This window comes from Bacillus rossius, chromosome 1, assembly GCF_032445375.1.
Source record: "Bacillus rossius redtenbacheri isolate Brsri chromosome 1, Brsri_v3, whole genome shotgun sequence".
Classification (NCBI taxonomy): Eukaryota; Metazoa; Arthropoda; class Insecta; order Phasmatodea; family Bacillidae; genus Bacillus; species Bacillus rossius.
The window spans coordinates 315,561,155-315,581,597 of record NC_086330.1 but is presented as its reverse complement, the minus strand read 5'-3'; the positions used below and the strand labels follow the sequence as shown (position 1 = coordinate 315,581,597).

The window sequence follows — 20,443 nt, the reverse complement described above, 5'->3', positions numbered from 1 at the left end:
TCCACAAAAGCATACTTATGCTTGTTTGTTTGTCTTGCCACCAAAGCCCTACATTTGGAATTGGTTTCTGATCTCTCAACCAGTTTGTTCTTGGCAGCATTTTCTCGCTTCATCTCTCGAAGGGGAAGGCCAGCCCACGTTTACAGTGATTGTGGAACTAATTTTGTTGGAGCTCATAGAGAACTCAAAGAACTCTACCAGTTGGTAAGACAGACAACCCATAACACTGAAGTGAGCAATAAGCTGAGTGAGGAAGGAATTGCATGGCATTTCAACCCCCCAGCAGCACCGCACTTTGGCGGGTTATGGGAGGCTGGCATGAAGTCTGTTAAAAGCCACTTAACTAAAGTCATTGGCTTACAGATCCTTTCTTATGAAGAGCTCTCGACCATCCTGATTCGCATCGAAGGGGTCTTAAACTCTCGTCCTCTTTGTGAGATCAGCTCAGACCCGTCAGAACTTGATGTCCTAACACCTGCTCATTTTTTGATTCTACAGCCCATAACATCATTACCCGAACCTGACATCACCCACCTCAACATTAACCGATTAAATCGCTGGCAGCTGGTCCAACGTATAATTCAAGATTTCTGGAAACGCTGGAGAAAGGAATATTTGTACTCACTCCAGCAGAGAAGCAAATGGACACAGCCAGGTGGTCAGCCCAAGATTGGAGATTTGGTCGTGATCAAAGATGAGCACACCCCTCCACTCAAATGGGGTCTCGCTCGAATTGAAGCTCTTCACCCAGGACCAGACCGAATTCCCCGGGTGGCTACTATCCGGACTGCTACAAGTGTCTTGCAACGTCCGGTGATTAAGCTGTGCCCTTTGCCAGTGGACAATGGTTATGATCTAGGACAGAATTCAACAAGATCATGTAATCTGTAACAAATTGCTTTCTTTTCCTTGCTGTATATACCTTTGTGTTTGTTACCTGGAGCTAACAACGGGGGCGGAATGTTCGGACTTTGTGACTTATGTCCTTGTTGTGTGAAGTGTTACTTGCCCCTTTTGCGTGTCGTATAAACAGTTCGGCAAGATGGCGGGCCGCATACAGTCGTGTCGTTTGTTTTGTATTTGGCTATCGTTTCGTTGTCATATTTGTATTCACTAAATCAGACTTTTAATATATTTATGGTCCTCCGGAAGAAATTCGTTGAAATAAAGAACAGTCTGAAAGCATGATCAGATACTTAATTCCTGCATTGATAGTTTCCTGAAAGTCACTATTTCTGAAAACGTTAATGATTTCCAAAAAATATTCAGCCAGGTAGAACACTGCACGAAACCATGAATTCCAACGAGTATTGACTGGCATTGGAAACAGTTTATTTGGTTTCACAGTTTAATATTGCAAATTTTGGTGTTTCCTCTTGCAAGTGTTTAAAAAGGCAGACTTTACCTTCAATACGACATTGTTTACCTCAACAAGTTCACATGACAACACATTTCCTACTAGGGCAACTTTGTGGGCCCAGCACTGAATATGGAGTACGTGATCTCCATACAGAACTTGCAAGCTGTTGACACACTTTGTCATGTAGCGAGCTGAGTCTGTAACCAAACCTCTGATGTTCTTGTATGAAATTTCATACTTATTTACACATTCTGAAATAACTTGTGCACATGTGGTCGCATCCGCTTTTGCAAGAAAATTAACTGAAGCTACTACTACCTGAGGTACGCATACTGGTTCTTGGAGCACTAGAAAGAGTACCACAAAAACACATCTACCCTGACTATCTGTAGTCTCATCCGAATAGATAAAAATTAGTTTATCTTTAACAATTTCCATCACGTTTTCAAAGTGGTATTCAGCAAGTTTAGGAACATACTTTTCCCTCAGTGTTTTGACACAAGGCATGTCTCCAGAACCTGCCACAAATTCATTTAACCATGCCCTTATATTAGGATCATCCAATTTTTGAAGAGGTATGTTAGCTTTAGCGAAGGCCTCTGTTATCCTCAGTGCCAAATGTTTGACGTCTGCTTTTTTAGGTTTAGCACTACCAAAGCACTCTGCAAAAGCGATCTGAATTTTTTTATCAGCACACCCATCTTCATATTTTTTTCTTTTAGTTATGTGTTTTTCGCTCATAGTGTGCTTTATCACAGTGTCTTTTCTCTCAAATGCGACTTTACAATTACAAAATTTGCACAGTAACGTCGCCGTATCGGGTGCATATAGCCCGTAGCTTTTGAAATCGTTGGCACGTTGCCGCGCACTTGCAGCTATTTTCGGCATATTGTTACACAAACTCAAGTTATTTTATTTTAATGTTATCATGCAGCAGTAAAATACAAAACATTAAACGAAAGAAGTGGCAATGTACGGACGTACGGTGTTTATCTTATACTTCAGCTGGAATCGCGTTACAAACACATAGCATTGATCCTTACGGCAGACATGCGCATGACTGCCAAGTGCTGGCTGTTTGTGATAAAAAAGTGATTCTTCCCAGCATGCAATCTATTGTGGCGTCACAAATTGTTTATTCCCAAGGTTTATTCCATAACTGTGTTGTGTAAGAACAAGATTTTATTTCGTTTATTTCGTAATTCTATTTAATGGCAAAATTAAATCACGAAGTCATTATTGGGCAATAGTTTTATTAATATAATCGTAAAAAAAAATTCATGTACGAGCCTGGATCGGGAAATACGGTCCAAATGACATTTTCGTACGGACATTTCTTGCTGAAGGGTTGGCCAAGCTGGTTCCACTTGCTCACAACTTGCCGCCTCCTTCCAGCCATTACATCAACAGTATCGCTCACGTATGACGTGGAGTTGTGGTTGCGTACATTATGTTTATTTTGTGTTGTGGTCACATCTTAGCAGCAATATATTTCGTTCTTCCATACATACATGTAAAGTATGTGATTTTCGAAACGTAAACAGTGGCAGGCTACCGCTAAGGTGGTTAGTTTTAGTTCTGACGATGGCGATGCCAGCGAACTCAAGATGAAACCAAGTTTGTTACCGTACATTTCTTAAAATTTCACGTGTATACAGAAAACTAAACAAAATCGTATTATTTCGCGAAAATCAATTAAATTCACGTTATTTTTCGCGTTATCGCGATCGCGAAAATTTCAGGTCTCTACTAATACCAAATTCATGTTCCATTCTTGCACAAGACCAACTGGTTGGTAAAATTGTTAAGATCTTAAGTTTTTTACTCTTGCTTGCCATAGCAAAGTTTTCTTTTAGCTGAAAAAGAATTTTTGTCTGTGAGTTGTCTGGTGAATTCTCGTTATCCTCCTCTATGTTGCCAGCATGGAAAAAAATATCATTAAATCTTAATTTAATTTTTTCAGTTTTTTTGCAGTATTTCTTATTTATTTACATTTTATTTCAACAGGTGATTCTTCTATTGATGTCAATGAGGCATTCAAAAATTTAAACCTGATTCTATATCAATATACTCAGGATCATGGATCATCTTTGCTGCAGCATGATTGTGTATTTACATTTTCAGCCAATGGTTCATCGTAAATATTTGTACCACTTCCAGAACTTAAGTATGATTGTTTCTTACTAACTCTTGATTGTTTCTTACTAACTCTTAAGTGTTAAGAAGTAAAAATTTTCATTCCATCTTCAATAATAATATTATTTTGCTTTGTCATCCATGGTGTGACATTCCTTAGATTTTTTGTGACCCACTGCCTATCTTTATTAAAAGGATTGCAACAATATTCACCCCCCGGTTTATCCATTTGTATCTCATGAATTTACACAGAGCAGAGACAACTCACAACACAATGACTGAAGAAAAGAGCCCTAGTAGGAGGAAGCTGTGAAAGGGTTAAAAGTTGTGACAGGAAAGAAACATATCACTACTTGAGTAACTCCTGTTAGGTCCAGTTGTTATATTTACCAAGGAAACTATTATCACCCTATTTAGACCTAACTTTTCTAAAGTAAATTTTTAGGGTATGATGGAGAATCAATTATTAAGGCAAGTTTAAACAAAAAAGAGCTTTTTATAATGCAACAAGTCATGAATTAGAATTTTCACACACACTAATCTAATTCAAAAATCATTCAAATATGACACCATTGGAAAACCATCATGAAAAATTTTAGACAACTTACTTAAGAGGTATAATATAAAAGTTATATATTTTTTTCATCAAAATTTAAATTTCCATTTTTTTATAGAATTTGTTTTTGAGTTTCTGACGAAAAAAGTATAAAGTGATGTGGTTTTGTTCAAATTATGTATTAAATTAAACCCCTTGTAATTCTACAGAGAATGGTACACAAATTTGAGCTTTCTAGGACAATCTGTTTTTCAGTTACGTGCTTTAAATTTTTCAAACCATTCCTACAAACAGTTTTTTGTATTATTTTTTATTAATTTTTCAAAAAATGTATAGATAAAATAAATAAGGCCAAAAAAATAATTAAAACTTTGTATTTTGTTAAAACTGATGAGTAGAACACAATCATAAGATATGATACATTTTGAAAACCTCAAGGTTTATGGTAATTATTTTATTGGTTGATTTGATATGGAATGGCCCTACTGTATTTTCAGAGCATCTCTGTTCAGCACTGGGCAATGTTACCACTTGGCACACCATACTGTCTCGTCAGTTGCCCGGCAGATGAAAAAAATACATTATACAGAAAAACGTCTACCACTAAGAAGCTTAAATAAAATTATGTATATTTGTTTTAACATCACTGTCAAAGAATGGAGCAAGGTAGCATGGTGGAAAGGCTAAGGACGTGCATTCGGACACTGGCTTAGATCCAAATCTGGTCAATATAATTTAAATTTCCCGTGGCTTCCAGAATCTCTCCAGACCACTGCTGGCATGGTTCCTTACTATGGGCCCATAATCCCGGATTTATGATGTTGAGTGTAATTGTCTCTAATGACCCTATTCATGAGGTGTAAAAACGCTACTTAAAAAAAATTGTAATCAAAGTGTGTTGAAAGATTCAAAATCCCTGTAAAATATCTACTAAAAATAAAAAATAAACCTATGTAGTGACTAAGCATACCTTTTCAGCAACAGTCTTCATGCTGTGTACGCTCGAGAGCACGCAGTGCAACACGACTTTCTGCACTTTGCAGCGTGACAGAACATCTGCAATGTAGCACGCGAAGCCTTTCCCACTGTCGCGCACTATCAGGATCAGCTCTGAGCAAATCAACATCAGCAGTTCAGTGCTGGCCAGCTGAACCTGTGCATAACAAATCAGATTTCCTGCTTTCAGTTTCCCCTTCTATGTGGAAAAAAATTCACACAGCTGAAGTATTGATAGTTATCTACTATGACATCAGAAATTAGCTTGAGTTTGATAAAAAAAATCAACATAGCTAAAGTATTTACACTAATAAGCTACAGCAAAAACATATCTAAAAAAAAAAACACAGAGACTAGTTTATTTACACTTATACATACTACAGTAGACCATAACATATTTTCAAGCATATAAAATGATAATTTTAAGCAATTTTCAGAAGGTTAAAACAGCTACTTGCATCATTAGTTTGGACAGGTTCTCTATGTGCAGCTACTTATGTCACTGTTGCATGGACTCCGACCATCAGCCGTAATTATGATGCTATTACACGGAGGATGGGGAGAGCTATTTTTAACATGACGTGACCAGCATGAGCCTCTTTTTTTATCATTGTATCTATACTTATAACTTTCACTTGATGGTGATGTATATGACCTATTTCAATATATATGGTTTTTGACTATGCTTCAGAATTTAAAAGCAATTTACTTAAAACTGAGCTCCCCACAAAACTTGATTACCTTGTCACGCTGCTAGAGCACAGCGCCAAACAACATCTCGCCCTCTCCATACTGCCTCCCCATCCTTCACAGCTGTCCATCCATTATTCTCATGTGAGTGTCGGCACAAATTAAAGCTATCTTATTCATGCAGCTTCTATTCACATGCACAATTTTCTCATGAAATGCCAATTAAAATATTTAGGTCATACGTCGATACGCAAGGTTGTGCTACCTCCATACTTTCATTCCCCAGACCAAGTGGCCTTACGTCTTATGTGAAGACAAAAATTGATTTGCCAATTTCAAAACCAAAAAACTGAGATGTAATATTCCTCCAAGTCGTCAAGTCAACTCACAAATTGGAAACTACCTACGGTATACATTTATGTAAATGAGGTATCTGAAAGTTAACATTCAACTCTACTGGTTGAAGAGGCTGCGCCGTCTTCTTGAGGTCGTGTGCACCGATTTCCCTTCCCCCCCCGGACATCCCCTCCTCCAGGTTGTGTGACGTCGGCGCTCTCCCACCTACGTTCGCAGCGCCGTGATTTAAGCACCATCTATGTTTTATATATAAGGGTGCGAGGCACTAGGCCTCGGGTCTGTCGCTTCGCAGTCGCCTGCCCTGCCTGCGGGTACTGGTCGTCTGGGCTCCGTCATGGTCGGTATTTGAATTTTCGTTGATTTTTGCATGTTGTAGCCATGCATGGCGAACGTAACGTAACGGGCTCTGTTCCCAGTAAATTTTGTGTTTTTGCAGGTGCGTCCATTTCTAGAGCTAACGATTAACCTTTTACGTAGTCTTGCGTTGGGAACAACCAAATACCTTGCCGACTATAAACTTTGCTGACATTTGTTTTGCAATGTGGCCCCGCGGAATTGCCTTCCCCTGGCTTGGCGTTTTTCTTGTTGAGATTAGCCATGTTTGAATAATCTCTCTGTTCATGATTTCCTTTTGCAACGTGCCAAGTTAAACTTGTAAGGGTGCAACGGCCCCTGTACTATCACTGTTGTTTGTCGTCTTGCAAGTATGAGACGTTCTAACGTAATTTTTCTAGTTTAACTGTTTGCTCTTGTACCACATTTTATAAGTCAATATTAGACTGAATAGTATTTTTACCACACTTCAAAATTTTGAATCTGAACTTGCATATGCCTATCAAAATCCATTTTTACATTGACAAATCTTTTTTTGCTTAGTTTATTGTCTGTCTTTAAATACAAAAAATCAAATGAAAGGACAAGAATGATAAAGCAGTTATTAGATATATGTAATGAACTCTTGAGTGCTATGATCTCAGGCATGTAGTTAGTTGAATATATTTAACTTTTTTAAATCTCAAATACTTGTACTCTGAAAATCAGGCAGACCATAATCACAAGGAATAAAATCAAAACCATTTATTACACGAAGTGTCAACGGTTTTGATTTTAGAAAAGGCTATTTCCATTAAACTGTTAAAAATTAAGAAATAATATGACTGTAGAACATATATCACATCACATTTTGCATGCAAAGTTGAGTTTGCCAATAAAAATGTAATATTGTACAAGCAAAACTCTATGCTCCATTTAAATACAAGTTTCCTACACATCTATCAAGTTTATACAGACCTGTCTGTTACCTGATAGCTCATCTTGGGTCAGCCTCATTTGTCCCAGGTTAGGATAGAAGCTACGTGCAAAGTACAGGCACACCAGTATCAAAACTTCCAGGTACATACTGCTTCTGCACACAAAATACAACAAAAACATTAGCAACACTCAAGCATACTTGTTTTACTTGGTACATATAGTGAAAACTCATTGTCGGTGCAGCTCCAACTAAATTAATTATTTCGAAAAACGTATTGTTCATAAAATATACACATCCTGTTGCCTTTAAAACATATATTTCTGAAAAAATTTTAATTTAAAAAAATATCGGTTTTATTTTAATAATAAATAAATCCAAAATATTAACCGTAGACAAAAATAATACATATGCCCTACCGAATATAGGAGTCAAATATTTGAAAGGCTGGACACAAGGGAAAGTCATTCCTTAATTCAAAAATTGTTATGATTTACCTTCAAGTAGTGGCAAGTTTTCCAAGAATGTTATCGATTTTTAAGGGCGCTGTCTGCCCGGGCACACATACGGTGCACAAAGCTTCAGGAAAAACAATGCAGTACTTTTGATTTTGGATTAAGTTTATAAACTGTATTTTTAATGAAGTTAAAATGGCTAAAAAATTGTTTTAGAGTAATTTTTAGGTGTAAAATAACCAGTACAGATTCTTGAAAGCACTCAAGGGACTTGCATTACACCTTTATCTTCATTTATTAACCGTATAATGTTACGGTCATCGCTCAAATTTCACAATTGTCCAATGATGACGAGAAGACTGCGTGCCAGTTCAGAGCCTTGCACTTAGAGGCTATACCACGCTAGAAATATCAGTGAGCGTCACACTTATCATCCCGCCTAACTAACTCACATAAACCCCAACTAGACGTGCCCCTTACGATATTCATTTCATATTGAGTACATAGCAATCAGCTTGCATGCATCATTGAGTTTCAAAATGATGATGGTGCTAGCTGATTTTACGACCGAATAGCAATTAGTTCTAATCAGGGTGACTACTCCAACCCTAGAATAAAATTCCTGGGTATTTCCAGGTTTTCCAGAAATTTATTTTCATTTTTCCAGAATATTTAACTAATTTTCTATACTAAGTCTATGCGTTCTTTGTAATACTAAATTACACTTAAAAATATAATAATATAAATATAATATTACTATACCTGCACAAATGTGGAAATTTTTCTCGGAAAAAGGTACGCTGGAATAACTTGTCATATCAAAGAAAAACTTAGAAAATCTGAATAATTAGTTCAAATTATGTAAAATAATATAACATCCAATCAATTTGGTTAAAATTAATATAAGAACACCGATATACGTTGTCAGTAAGCACATCACTTAATTTCATAGCTTCACAGTTTTTTTAAACCAGCAAGTTTATCATCAATTTTTCTGGCTTCAGCACGAGCCTCTTCAAGAATTTTACACTTCTTGGCTTCCAGTTCCTTCACAGCCAAATCGCTTAGTTTGCGACGATGAGATTCCTCTAACTGGGCCGATGCTGCTGCTCTGCGTTCCTGCTGGGCTTCTGTGAAGCGAGCATGTGCATTGCGTGCTGCATGTGGAGGATAGGCTTGGTAAATGGCACTGACTGAATCCCACCCAGATAGCTGACAGCATCATACACACATCTGTGCGCTACGAGGGTCTCTTCTTTCATATTGTCTATAAGACAATCTGCATTGACCGAAAATCCTCTCTCAACACTGGCATTACCGTGCGACATAATGAGAATGATTTTAAGCACTTTCCAAAATGCTTCAGTCTCACTGTCAATACTACTCAACAAATTTTTCCAAAAGTGGTCCACACGATCTCTTGATCTGACAAATGTGCTTAATGCATTTTTGTTATCCCTCTTGGAGCAAACTGTTTTGTACTGCTGCATTGCTTTATCTGCAGTTGTGCCATCCAGTCAGTTATTGTCAACTATAATTCAGAGTATGTCTTTGAGTCGTTTACTTGCAACATCATCTGCTGCTATTGCTGGATCAAAACATGGCAATGCTATTGTAAGTTTAAATTTCAGTGGGGAACATGTCATCATCTTTTTAACAAATTTTTGAAGTCTTTTTTTACAATCGTTGCGGAACCTCAAAATGTCTATCTCATTAAGCCCTTTGCATTATCTTATAGCTGCACTTGTACTGAAGCCTATGTCAGTGTTCTTGACTGGAAGAAGTTTATCATTTTCGTCAACATCAACAGACATTTTCACAGACTCTGGCTTCACAAATCTTGCCATGATAGTTTGAACCACAGAACTCAATGCACTATGGAGAAATGGCACGAGAGGCCAGTCTTACTGAAAGTCTCTCAAAAATTGTTCACAATCTGAAGCTAGAGTTGTGAAAAATTCTAATTTAGGGGCCAAGCAAAGGGTCTTTTACCTCAGTTTTCAAAATTTTGTAACTAGCACTTGAAGGTTCCAACTTCTCTTTCTGAACAGTTTCAACATAAACAATGCCTTGAGGCAAAATATCATAGCTCTTTGAGCAATACTTGCAATCTCCAGCCAGCGTACAGCACAAAACTTGAGAGGAAATACTTTACAGCCAGTGAGTGATCAATGTGAACTGAGCACGCCGAGATGGAACAGTCTTGAAAACATTGTAAAGTGCCCTTAAAAAAGGCACTACATTTCATTCTGTGACACCAACACCAGCTTTAAAGGCACAATGCATAGTATGGAGGCCACATGTTCCGATATCGAGTAGCCCTCCGTCATTTTCATCATCTTACATAGACTCCTTCAAGTCCCTTAAAAACTTTACATTTACATTTGGACCATCCAAAGAAATCTGTACACCTTTCCTCGAATCTAGTGGTGTAATTGATTGTTGAAATGCCTTCAAAAGGTCTACTGCTCTTGAACGATCCAAGAATGCTGATGTAAAATAGCGCACAGTCACCTCATCTTTAACACTGTCCCAGAAACAAATGTTAATGTCCATTTGTTGCCGCTGGCTTACCTTATTTAAAGATTCATCAAATCCAACCACTACATAGCTATCCTTACACAAATTCTGAACTTCTACCTTGAAAAATGGTGCTAAATCAAAGACAATAGTGTATGCAATTTTGTCTTTCTGCAGTTTCATTTTTGCTGCTATCTGACTGTCAGGAAACATATTGTTACGATTTTCCGCGGGGGTTCGTAAAGGATAGCCCAATTAAAGATTTTTATCAAACACACAGTTTTATTTATTACCACTACTTGTCACTTACAATTAATCTTCTAAGATGGCAAATAATTAACTACACTTAAAGAAATGTCTATTCCCCAGTCACTCGTTTCACACACCTCGCTGGGCCGCACCTCTGGCGCAACTCTCGCCGCAGCACCCCACGTGGGTCTCCGCCGCGGGACTCCGTCGCCGCACTCCGCCGCCGCCATCACACCCTTCGCCGAGATCCCACACGACGACTCGCTCGCAACTTCACTCGGGACTCCGCCGCGCCCGCGACTTTATCGCCCGGAAACTCCCGACTCCACTGAACTCACTCACTCCCTGCCCTGGAACCTTCGTCCAAGGACTTCGCCACTCTGCCGCACCCGCGGCACTATCGCCCGGAAACTCCGCCGCAGGAGAACTCCCGACTCCACTCACTCACTCAGACTCTCTGCCCTGGAACCTTCGTCCAAGGACTTCGCCACTCTGCCGCACCCGCGGCACTATCGCCCGGAAACTCCGCTGCGGGAGAACTCCCCACTGAACTCCTCTCGAAGGTCGGCCCAACCTCCTTATATAGCCCTTGGGTTCCCGTCCAGAACAATCGGGCATGTCTCCGAGATATCGGGCGACCTTCGCCGTCGAAATGCCCAGAAACGCATCGTGAGTCCTCGAAGGACGCGGCGGCTGCTCAAAGAACGCCGATAAACGCAACAAGCATCGGGTTCCCACAAAACGCGCCAATAAACATGTCTAAGTCCTTTTATTCCGCAGTGCGGCCTCTTTTAAGTAACTCGATCTGAGGCAGGTGCGCGCTGCGACGGTCAGGATGTCGCGCGATAGTATGACACGAGATACCAGGGAGAGGATGCAGGTGGAAGGGGGCGCAGACAGGCCGCACGAGCGCGGCGATGCCAAGCACTGCAGACAAGCGCGATCGTAACATTATGAACAAAGAGATTAACATCTGTAGCAACACTTCGCATGGATTTGTGAGTCATCACACATTGCATTGCCCATAGCATTTCCGCTTTTGTTATGTCATCATTTAGCAAATACTTATGAATACCAGTAGGTTTAGTTGGATCTTCAAGAGACTGCATTGGCATGCTTGTAACATTTGTCATTTCTGTAAGTCACTGGTATGCATCCAACATTTTTCACTGACGTAACAGGAGCTGAATTTGAGCTGGAAGACTGAGTCATAGCAACTACACCATCTAGTGCATGTGAAGATGAGCTTATAGCTGGGCACAAAAATGTTTGTATATTAGAAGATTGCTGACTGCTCTTGCATAAGTTTGTGTGTTTTGCTCCTTTTATATGACTCACAACTGCAGTCCGCCCCATTGATGACAATGAAAACACCTTGCAACAAAGAGAGCAAGAGGCTGAATATTTGTCACCCTGGACTTTATGTAACCAATCATTAAAATAAGGTTCATTAAGCCACTGTTCCTGAAAGGAAGACTTTCCTGTGTGGCCTGGTTTGGTCATTATTGAAAAAATTCACCACCACTGAATATAAACGGATACTAACATACCAGTAATTAAGATTATTTAACGAACAGAAACTATCTTAACTTAAAACATCACATCATGAAACAGAATAACAATTTATTGCAAAACAAAAAAAAATTTGAGGTTAAGTTACATACGACATGTTATTTTTTCCAAGCTTGATCTTTCCATTTGTTACTTCAACAGTTATACACTTATAAAGTAGGCCATAAACGATTTTCGTTACAGCGACGTTAATTAATTAAATTTAAGTTTACTTCCAAGCCTGCCTACGTAAACATATCCTAACAAAATGCCAAATTATGTTACTTTCCGCGCAAATGCACATTGCAGATACATTGATATTGGTACATTAGATGAAGTGTTGTCAACTATTGACAAAATAAAAGTTTACACCTAAACAAGTATTAGCTGTTATAAAACCAACTACAATTAGTTAAAAGATATACAGTATGAAAATTTAATAAACTGAATCCATAAATTAACCAACGATAAAAATATTAAACTTCATTTTTTCTTAAGAAAATTGGAAATAAAGCATGGTAAACAATCTTAAATCTGCTGCGCTCTGGCGTCAGGTTGTGAAAACGTTTCTCATAGCGTCACAGTCACACACGTAAACATGAATGGCGTCAGGATTGCCGATCACACTTTCGTCTGTGGATGTAGACTCTCCCATGTCGTCTCTTATTCTAAACATAAATATTTATTACACAATCCATTGCTATTTAATATATATTCAATATCGATATCAATTACAGATGTACATAATCAACGACTTTAACGTTAGACGATAATTATTACAGTATGGAAGAATATCAAATCTCCCAAGGGGTGAATAAAATCCTGGGTATTTCCAGTATTTTTCCAGAGGCAAAATATTCCTGGGTAATTCCAGGTTTTCCCAATTTTCCCGACCAATCATCACCCTGTAATTGCTCAAAAGCGCTATTGATGCAATATGAAATCTTCCATTTATATTTCTTTTCTAAACAATAAAATGTAAATAAATAATCCAAAAAAATTTCTTGTGTAAATTACATTCTAAAAAAATTAGTGTAATGGCAATGTTAACATTAAAATTTTTTTTTATTATGTCTAGCAACATAACTAATTGGTTTTATTAACATTTACTTTAGTAATTTTGGAAAAGTTCATATTAAGCAAATATAAAGAAATATTAAAAAAAACATGAATTATTAACATAATAGTAGTACTATTTATTACTTTAGTTTTTGTGATAAATTGTCATGGGAAGAGAAAAAATCTAAATAATGTTAATGGTTATATTGAGTGTTTGTAATACACAAAACTATCTAGTGACCATCTCTTGTTTATAGTTAAACCTAGAAATATTTCTGTAGGTTTGTTACGATATTTAAGACAAATTACTGAGAGATATATATTTGTTTTTCTGTTGTAAAAATGCTCTTTCCAACTTATGTCATAGGCAAGACACCTTCTTTTCTCTCATCTTATTTTAATCTTTATTTCCAGTAGTGACAATACTTGGGTTCCACTTTGATCTAGTGACAAACGAGTACCGAGTGTTTTTCTGCTTCTTCAGTATCATACTTTTTGTCATGCTATGTCAGTTTCATTTTACAATGCTATTGTGCATTACTTGTCAAAATCAAAACTGTACTTTGTCGGAAATGTAACATTTGTTTATGTTACTGCTCTTTCGGTTTTGATTCAATTTTAAGCAAGTATTACTTTTACACAAATTGATGTGGCTTTTTATTTTTTTCAGACCTATACTGTTGCTTTCTAGACTAACTCCATTTTCTGGAGAGGTTGGGTATGCATCGTGGAGCACACGGAGACTTGTGGCTTCATTGCAAAATAATTTTTATCCTGTATGCACGAGGGAATGAGGATATAATGTGCCGCGTTTAAGTTTCTTTCTTACCTATCTACTTGCGTCTTTCCCTGTCCGTGTTTGTAATAGTGCGAAATCAATACATTGTTTTAAATCCACAGAAACAGTAATTTTTTTAATGATGTTATTTACCTAGCTTATTGTTGGCAAGGGCTGAGTTTTAACTGTATGTTTCACTACCTATATGTTTGATAACACTGAATTGTCTAACACTCCAGAGGAAAATGTATCCAAGACAATGTGTGTGTCATGAGGCTCTGATAGGTATGTTTTAAATATTGAATTGGATGTACAACATCTTACTCATGAAAACTGTGTCTCACTATCTATATCTCCTCAAAAAAAAAATGCTTTTCAGCAGCAGCTAATTTAATATAAAACATAGCAAAGATAATAAAAGAATCTGAAAACTATCTTTTAATGTTTTTAACTAAGGTTGTCGTAATGTTTTTATCACCTACCGGTGTTTTCTGATATTTTTTATCCTTGGTAAGAAATTAATAACATCTGTAGCTACACTGAATAAACCTGTGATTATTCCATTTATTAAAATATTTCTTTCCGTTATCAATGCAAGAGATAACTGTGAAAGTAGTTCCACATGTTGGTAGAAACACCATGGAAATAGTGTGATGCATGCTAACACCGTGTCATTATTTCGGTGGTTCTGGTATGGTTTCATAATGGTTAAGACTTTGGAGTTGTATTTCAGATTGGGTGTGAAGACTCTTAGCTACTATAAATGTGCGTTTGTGTGTCCTTTTTGACACATGCGTGTTCATTGTGTGTAAAACAATCCCTGAGAATTAGTGTTTATACTTTGGTATATTTATTTAATATACGCTTACATTTTGGTACACGAAAACCTTTTTTTTTTAACATAATTCAGAAACATGCACTGCATAAGATGAAAATACATATTTTTTCTAACTACAAAGAGTTATGAAATACATATTTTTAAATTTTATTTGGCTTATTATTAAAAAAAAATGTGAATCTATGTCGAAAGCTTGGATATTGGTATTGATAATTAAATTTATTTTACGTTTATAACATATGTTTTCATCTCAGTAAAAGTTTGGGTTATTAAAAACTTATGTTTCTCCCTCAAAAATCATTCAAATTTTGTCTAATGTAAAATTTTATCATATTAGTTAGTATTTTAAAGTTTTTTTTTATATTCAGATTTTTTTTTCATCGTTTGACATGATTTACAGTATATAATACATCCTGTTTTCCGAGAGACACAGCCCTCTATTTTCGTGTCGCATAAGTGCTTCGTTAGGCCTTGTAGAGACATAACTTGTTCCTTCAGTAGTGGTGCTGCAGGTTGAAGGGATGCTGGCCTCTCAATCGACAGGTCTTGATTTCGTTTCTTTCCCTGCGTTGTTCATGGATTTGGTGATACGGTTGTTCTTTGCTTTTGTGTATACACTAGACAGTTCTAATGTTTCGGGTGCTTTATAACACATTCTGAGTTTTTTTTTTTTGGGGGGGGGGGGGGGGGCTGTAGATTTTTATGGTTATTGATATTTATTTGTGTTGTCATTTCTCGAGCCATGCCATTGGGTGTAGTGTATATGCTGCCTTGGGAGTGTGGTAGTTTTAAATGTTGACGATAAGCTTCGTTTTCATATATTATTCCTGTAGATAGGTGTTTTTATTCTTAAGATTGGGTAGAATGTGTGTGTATAGTATTGGTTTATTGTCATTCTGTAGTTGGGTGACAGAGCTCTATTGTGTTTTAATTATGTTTAGCCTAGTTCAGTCATTTATCTGGTTAATTGATTTTAGGAAATAGGGACTTTCGTCCTTACATGTCTGCATTATTTATTTCCTCAGTGTTATTGAATTAGTATTTTCATTACCATTCTTACGATTATATTTGGCAATTTTTAGAGTTATTATTTTCTAGTGTCGCCTGATCTTAAAGGTTTTGCTTGTTTATTTTTTAGGGTGGCATTCTTTTCCATTAACACTATTTTTAAAAGTATTATGGTTGTCTTGTTTAGATTATCGCTTTGTGGTTATTGAGTTTTTATCATTTGTTTCCAAGTTTGTTTTGAAAATTTATGTTATTTTCCCTATTTACATGGAAGCCTATATTGTGAAGAATTTTCTCTATTTCTCTTAATTTTGTTTAGAATTTTACTCTCTGTATCTTGCTATCTCAATAAGCGAGTCTTTTTCTCGAGAGAATTCGTGTTCTATTGTTTCAAATGCTGGTTATTTTTGATTAAATTATTGTTTATTGTTTTGTTTTCTTTTGCTGGCGTTTTAATTCCGTGATTGGCGAGAACTAAGTATTTTTGTTATCTACATTCCGTTGTATTGTGTTCGTGACGAGTATGTGTGTATTTGTCGCATACACTGCTATAGCATTTTGTTAATATTATTGTGTTTTTTTTCAATCACATTGTTATGTTTTGTGCGATAATTTTTAATTTATTTATTAATGTGTATTCATAACTGTAACTTTTTATTAACATGTAATTTTTGGTATTAAAGCATAGTGTTTTATTTTGTAACAGCCATATTGTATGTTGATATATAGAATGAACACACTGAGCTCATCCATTCAGCGATTATTAACTTCATGTAACAGTGGGTTGTACTTTTTTTTTTAAAATGTGTTCCATGCTTAGGCGAGTTCTGTGACACATAAAATAGCACACCGCACGGTGTTGTAAACAGATTTCTCGGCCGCCGCATTATCAAAGTACACTGCTATGTTACTTACTTTTGTCTGGAAGACACACGTAATATTTAAATGTGGGGGATAAATATTTTACTTGGGAGAAATTACATATCAAATACTATATACAAGCGCAAGTAATTTTTAATATGTGTAAAGAGCTACGTGGTCGTGGTGGCGGGCTGGTGTCGCCTGCCTCCCCTTCTGTGATTGGGGAGACGTGTCTGGTTTAAAAGTCTTTAAAACTCTTTGACTGTTATAACATGTAGGATGTTACTTTTGTCTGGAAGACACACGTAATATTTAAATGAGGGAATAAATATTTAACTTGGGAGAAGTTACATTTGTATACCAAATACTATATACAGGCACACGTAATATTTAAATGGAGGAATAAATATTTTAAATTGGGAGAAATGTTTACTTCTAAATAATATTAATTGAAAGACTATACAGCTCTCTGCTATCTGCAGCTTTGAGGGCTGGCTGGCGGCTTCCCTACGTGTGAGGCTGTCTGGGTTATTATTAAAACAAAAAGGGGTGGGAAACACGTCTTGACGCAGAGCAAAAAATTTGACTGTAGAAATGCTAGAATTCTTGACATTATAATACCTTTTAAAAATACTTATGGACTATATTAAAACACAAGCTATCACAATTTAAAAAATAAAAGCAAACACATAATCAGAAATCAAGAACTTTGTTACTATAGGTAAAATACTTAATAAGTGCAATACTAAATACATTTTTATATATATTTTTAAATACTATACAGAAATATTACTAAATATAAAAAAATATTGCTGTAAGCTAGCACTATAAGCATATGTGTAATAAATATGCCTAAAGCTTTATTATAGTGGTAGACAATGAAAGTCCAAGTCTTTATTATTTAAACTTTCTTTTAAGTATCACACCATCACCCAGTACTATAAAAAAGATGGCAGTCTCTTTCTTTGAACTTAACTTTGACCTAGCACTATAAAAAAAGATGGCAGTCTCTCTCTTTGACTCCTACATATGCTTTTTTAAATATGTATAAAACATTTAATTTAAATATTTAAAAAATATCTACCACTGTGGTATTTTATGTGACGTCATTAATATAATTCTCTCTGAACTAATATATATATATATATATATATTGCGTGGAGGAATTATTATTATTATTATTATTATTATTATTGGTGCGCACTGTGCATGGAGTCCCAGCAAACGAAAACAAGATGGCGGTTGACCGGCGCGCTCTCTGGGGCAAGAGTTGGTATTAAAGATGGCGGGTACTCTCTGGTGGCGAGAGTTGGTATTAAAGATGGCGGGTGCTCTCTGGTGGCGAGAGTTGGTATTAAAGTTCGCGGCTTATATCATAGCTAGTACTCGGAGGTGGCGTCCCCCCACCCCACCACCCCTCTTAGAATATATGGCGACATACCTAATACTGTAACTTATATTCATTATTTCTTTCTTTACTCTTCAACTGACCTCGTGGTCTAGCGGTTAAGATCGCTGCCTTCCAACCTTGAGCATGCTTGTGTCCCCTGGATCAAACCCCAGCCAGTGCCGCCACGTTTTTATTATTAGTAAAAATAACTTCAGCGCTACACAGCAACGCCTCCTAGCTCCTAAAGAATGAACCACAGCAGACGTCCTCGCCAGAGCAGACGATGCGTTCCAAAGATAACTTCACGTGGCGTCACACCGACCTGCCACGCCCACCCCAAGCAACCACCTGTTGATAGGAAACAAAATGGCCACCTCTAGACCGAGAATAACACAGCCTCCTACCCCCTCCACCACTTGGGGGGTCCCCTTCCTCCTGGGATAGGAATAGCATAGCCTCTTCCCCTACCCCTTCTTCTAAGGGGCCTATCCTTAACACAGAGATCTTACCGCCCCTATCTCCCAGTAGATCCCACTGTTCCAGAACCAGCTCGGTATTCCTACTTAAAATGTAAATAATTTTAAATTACTATTGTGTTTTACTAAATATGACTTTTTCTCATATCTAAATGGGCAGTTTGTACTCATTCTCTCTGTCTGCAAAGCTTCCACCATTTTTAACTTAAGTATTGACTTTCCCTCATATCCAGCCTTTCAAATTTTTAACTTCTTTTGAATATTATATTCTGTAGGGCCAATGAATTATTGTTGCCAATGGTTAGTATTTTGGAATTATTTATTATTAAAATAATACCATTTTTTTTTACTGAAAACGTTTACAGAAAATTTGAATTTGAAAGAAAACAGGATTTTTAAATTTTTACAAAGAAAAGGTTTGATGAAGGCATGTGACTACCGCTATTTCCAGTATTACGATTTTGAGTTTTGAAAACGTAATATATCAGTTCAAGTGTACACAAGAATGTCTTTAAGTGCCTCAAACACTTTTACTTTCCCAGTTAAAGCAGTTCTTGCGGCTGCAGTCTTCTGTTTTTTTGTGGACGTGACGTTGGTCACACCAACTTTGCTTTGAGTCAGTGGACCAGGAAGATTGCAACCACAGTCAAGTTGCAGTCAAGTCAAGTCAGTGAATTAAGATTTTAGTTAATTACTAGTTTTCACAACAGAACAATATTCAAGATATTGGCTTTTGTCAGATGCCTATCATGAGATACTATTAGTAATTATACATCACAATAACTTAAACAGATTCTAAAGTATACAAAAACTCTGCAATGACATGGACAGCCAAGGGGAGATCTACAGTGATAGGCAATCCCTGACTTAGTGATTGACTTTATAAATGACCTCCATACAACTTCCACACACATTTAAAGTTCACTTAAGAACTTGATACATCTGAGTTGGAAGGAGACACCACTACAATAGTAAAAGAATGAATATGGGGGTGGGGGTTAAGTGAGCAGCTTGCAAACCAACTAAACCTTCGGTGTTTGGGCCGACCGATTCAGTATCGTTCTACAGCTGAAAACTAGTACTGTTTGAATTTGGCACTCTACCATCTGGTTGGAAGTGCCTGCAGCATTGCAGTTCGAGTAATATGTTGGTAACTGTGTGAGAGTATCATTTGTGCAACCACTATGCCTAAATAATTAACATCCATAGCTTACCCATAACTTGTTCCTTGTACATCTTAAGATTCAAAGATAAAGCTTTTGCAACTTCACACAAAAAGACCACTCTCACAGAGGTTGCCCTTAAAATATTTAGACAATCAAAGAATCGTACAAACGAAAAAAAAAATCCTTAATTTAAAAACATCATACATGTCCATGAATTGCCTAGGATCCAAACCATGCACATAACACCATGTCAGAAGATAACAAATGCCTTCGCTAACTCATGAAGGAGGTTGCCAAAAAAAAAATGACAGTAAATTCGAGAGTATCTGAAGACTTTAGCTAGCAGAAAATATCAACATTTTTGTATTCCCGACAATTTAACTATTTTTTAGTTTCCTACACACCTGATACAATGAAGTACCCAATGTGACTTAGGAAATGGGCTGCTTTTATAGTCACAAAATACACCTTTGAAAGCATTTTTAAAGAGAGGAAAAAAAATTCAAGGTGAAACTGCCACGTTGAACACAGAAGTGGTCCAGTTGGCAGACAAGAACACTCAAGTCCTGAAGTAAGGGGTGCCAACATAACTAAAAAATTACGGCTTCGAGATTAAAGACGTGTGCGGCACGTCGCGCGTCACTAGTAACATTTAAATATTTTACCATGGCAAACCATTTCAGATACTCCGAAAATTTACACGTAAGTCCTAAATGAAAATTGGGCAAGTTTTTAAACCTTTATAAGA

The 20,443-nt window shown here is 36.9% G+C and overlaps 1 protein-coding gene across 2 annotated transcripts in view; it reads right to left on the bottom strand.

The window, feature by feature from the left end:
* Positions 1 to 20,443, bottom strand: part of LOC134527934 (protein dopey-1 homolog) — a 195,259-nt gene that overhangs the window by 104,033 nt on the left and 70,783 nt on the right. For both annotated transcript variants that reach the window (XM_063360975.1, XM_063360976.1), the window contains exons 16-17: positions 7,386 to 7,500; positions 5,023 to 5,205 (exon numbers count right to left, since the gene is read on the bottom strand). In XM_063360975.1, coding sequence (XP_063217045.1) covers positions 5,023 to 5,205; positions 7,386 to 7,500 — 298 coding nt within the window. The remainder of the gene's footprint in view (positions 1 to 5,022; positions 5,206 to 7,385; positions 7,501 to 20,443) is intronic.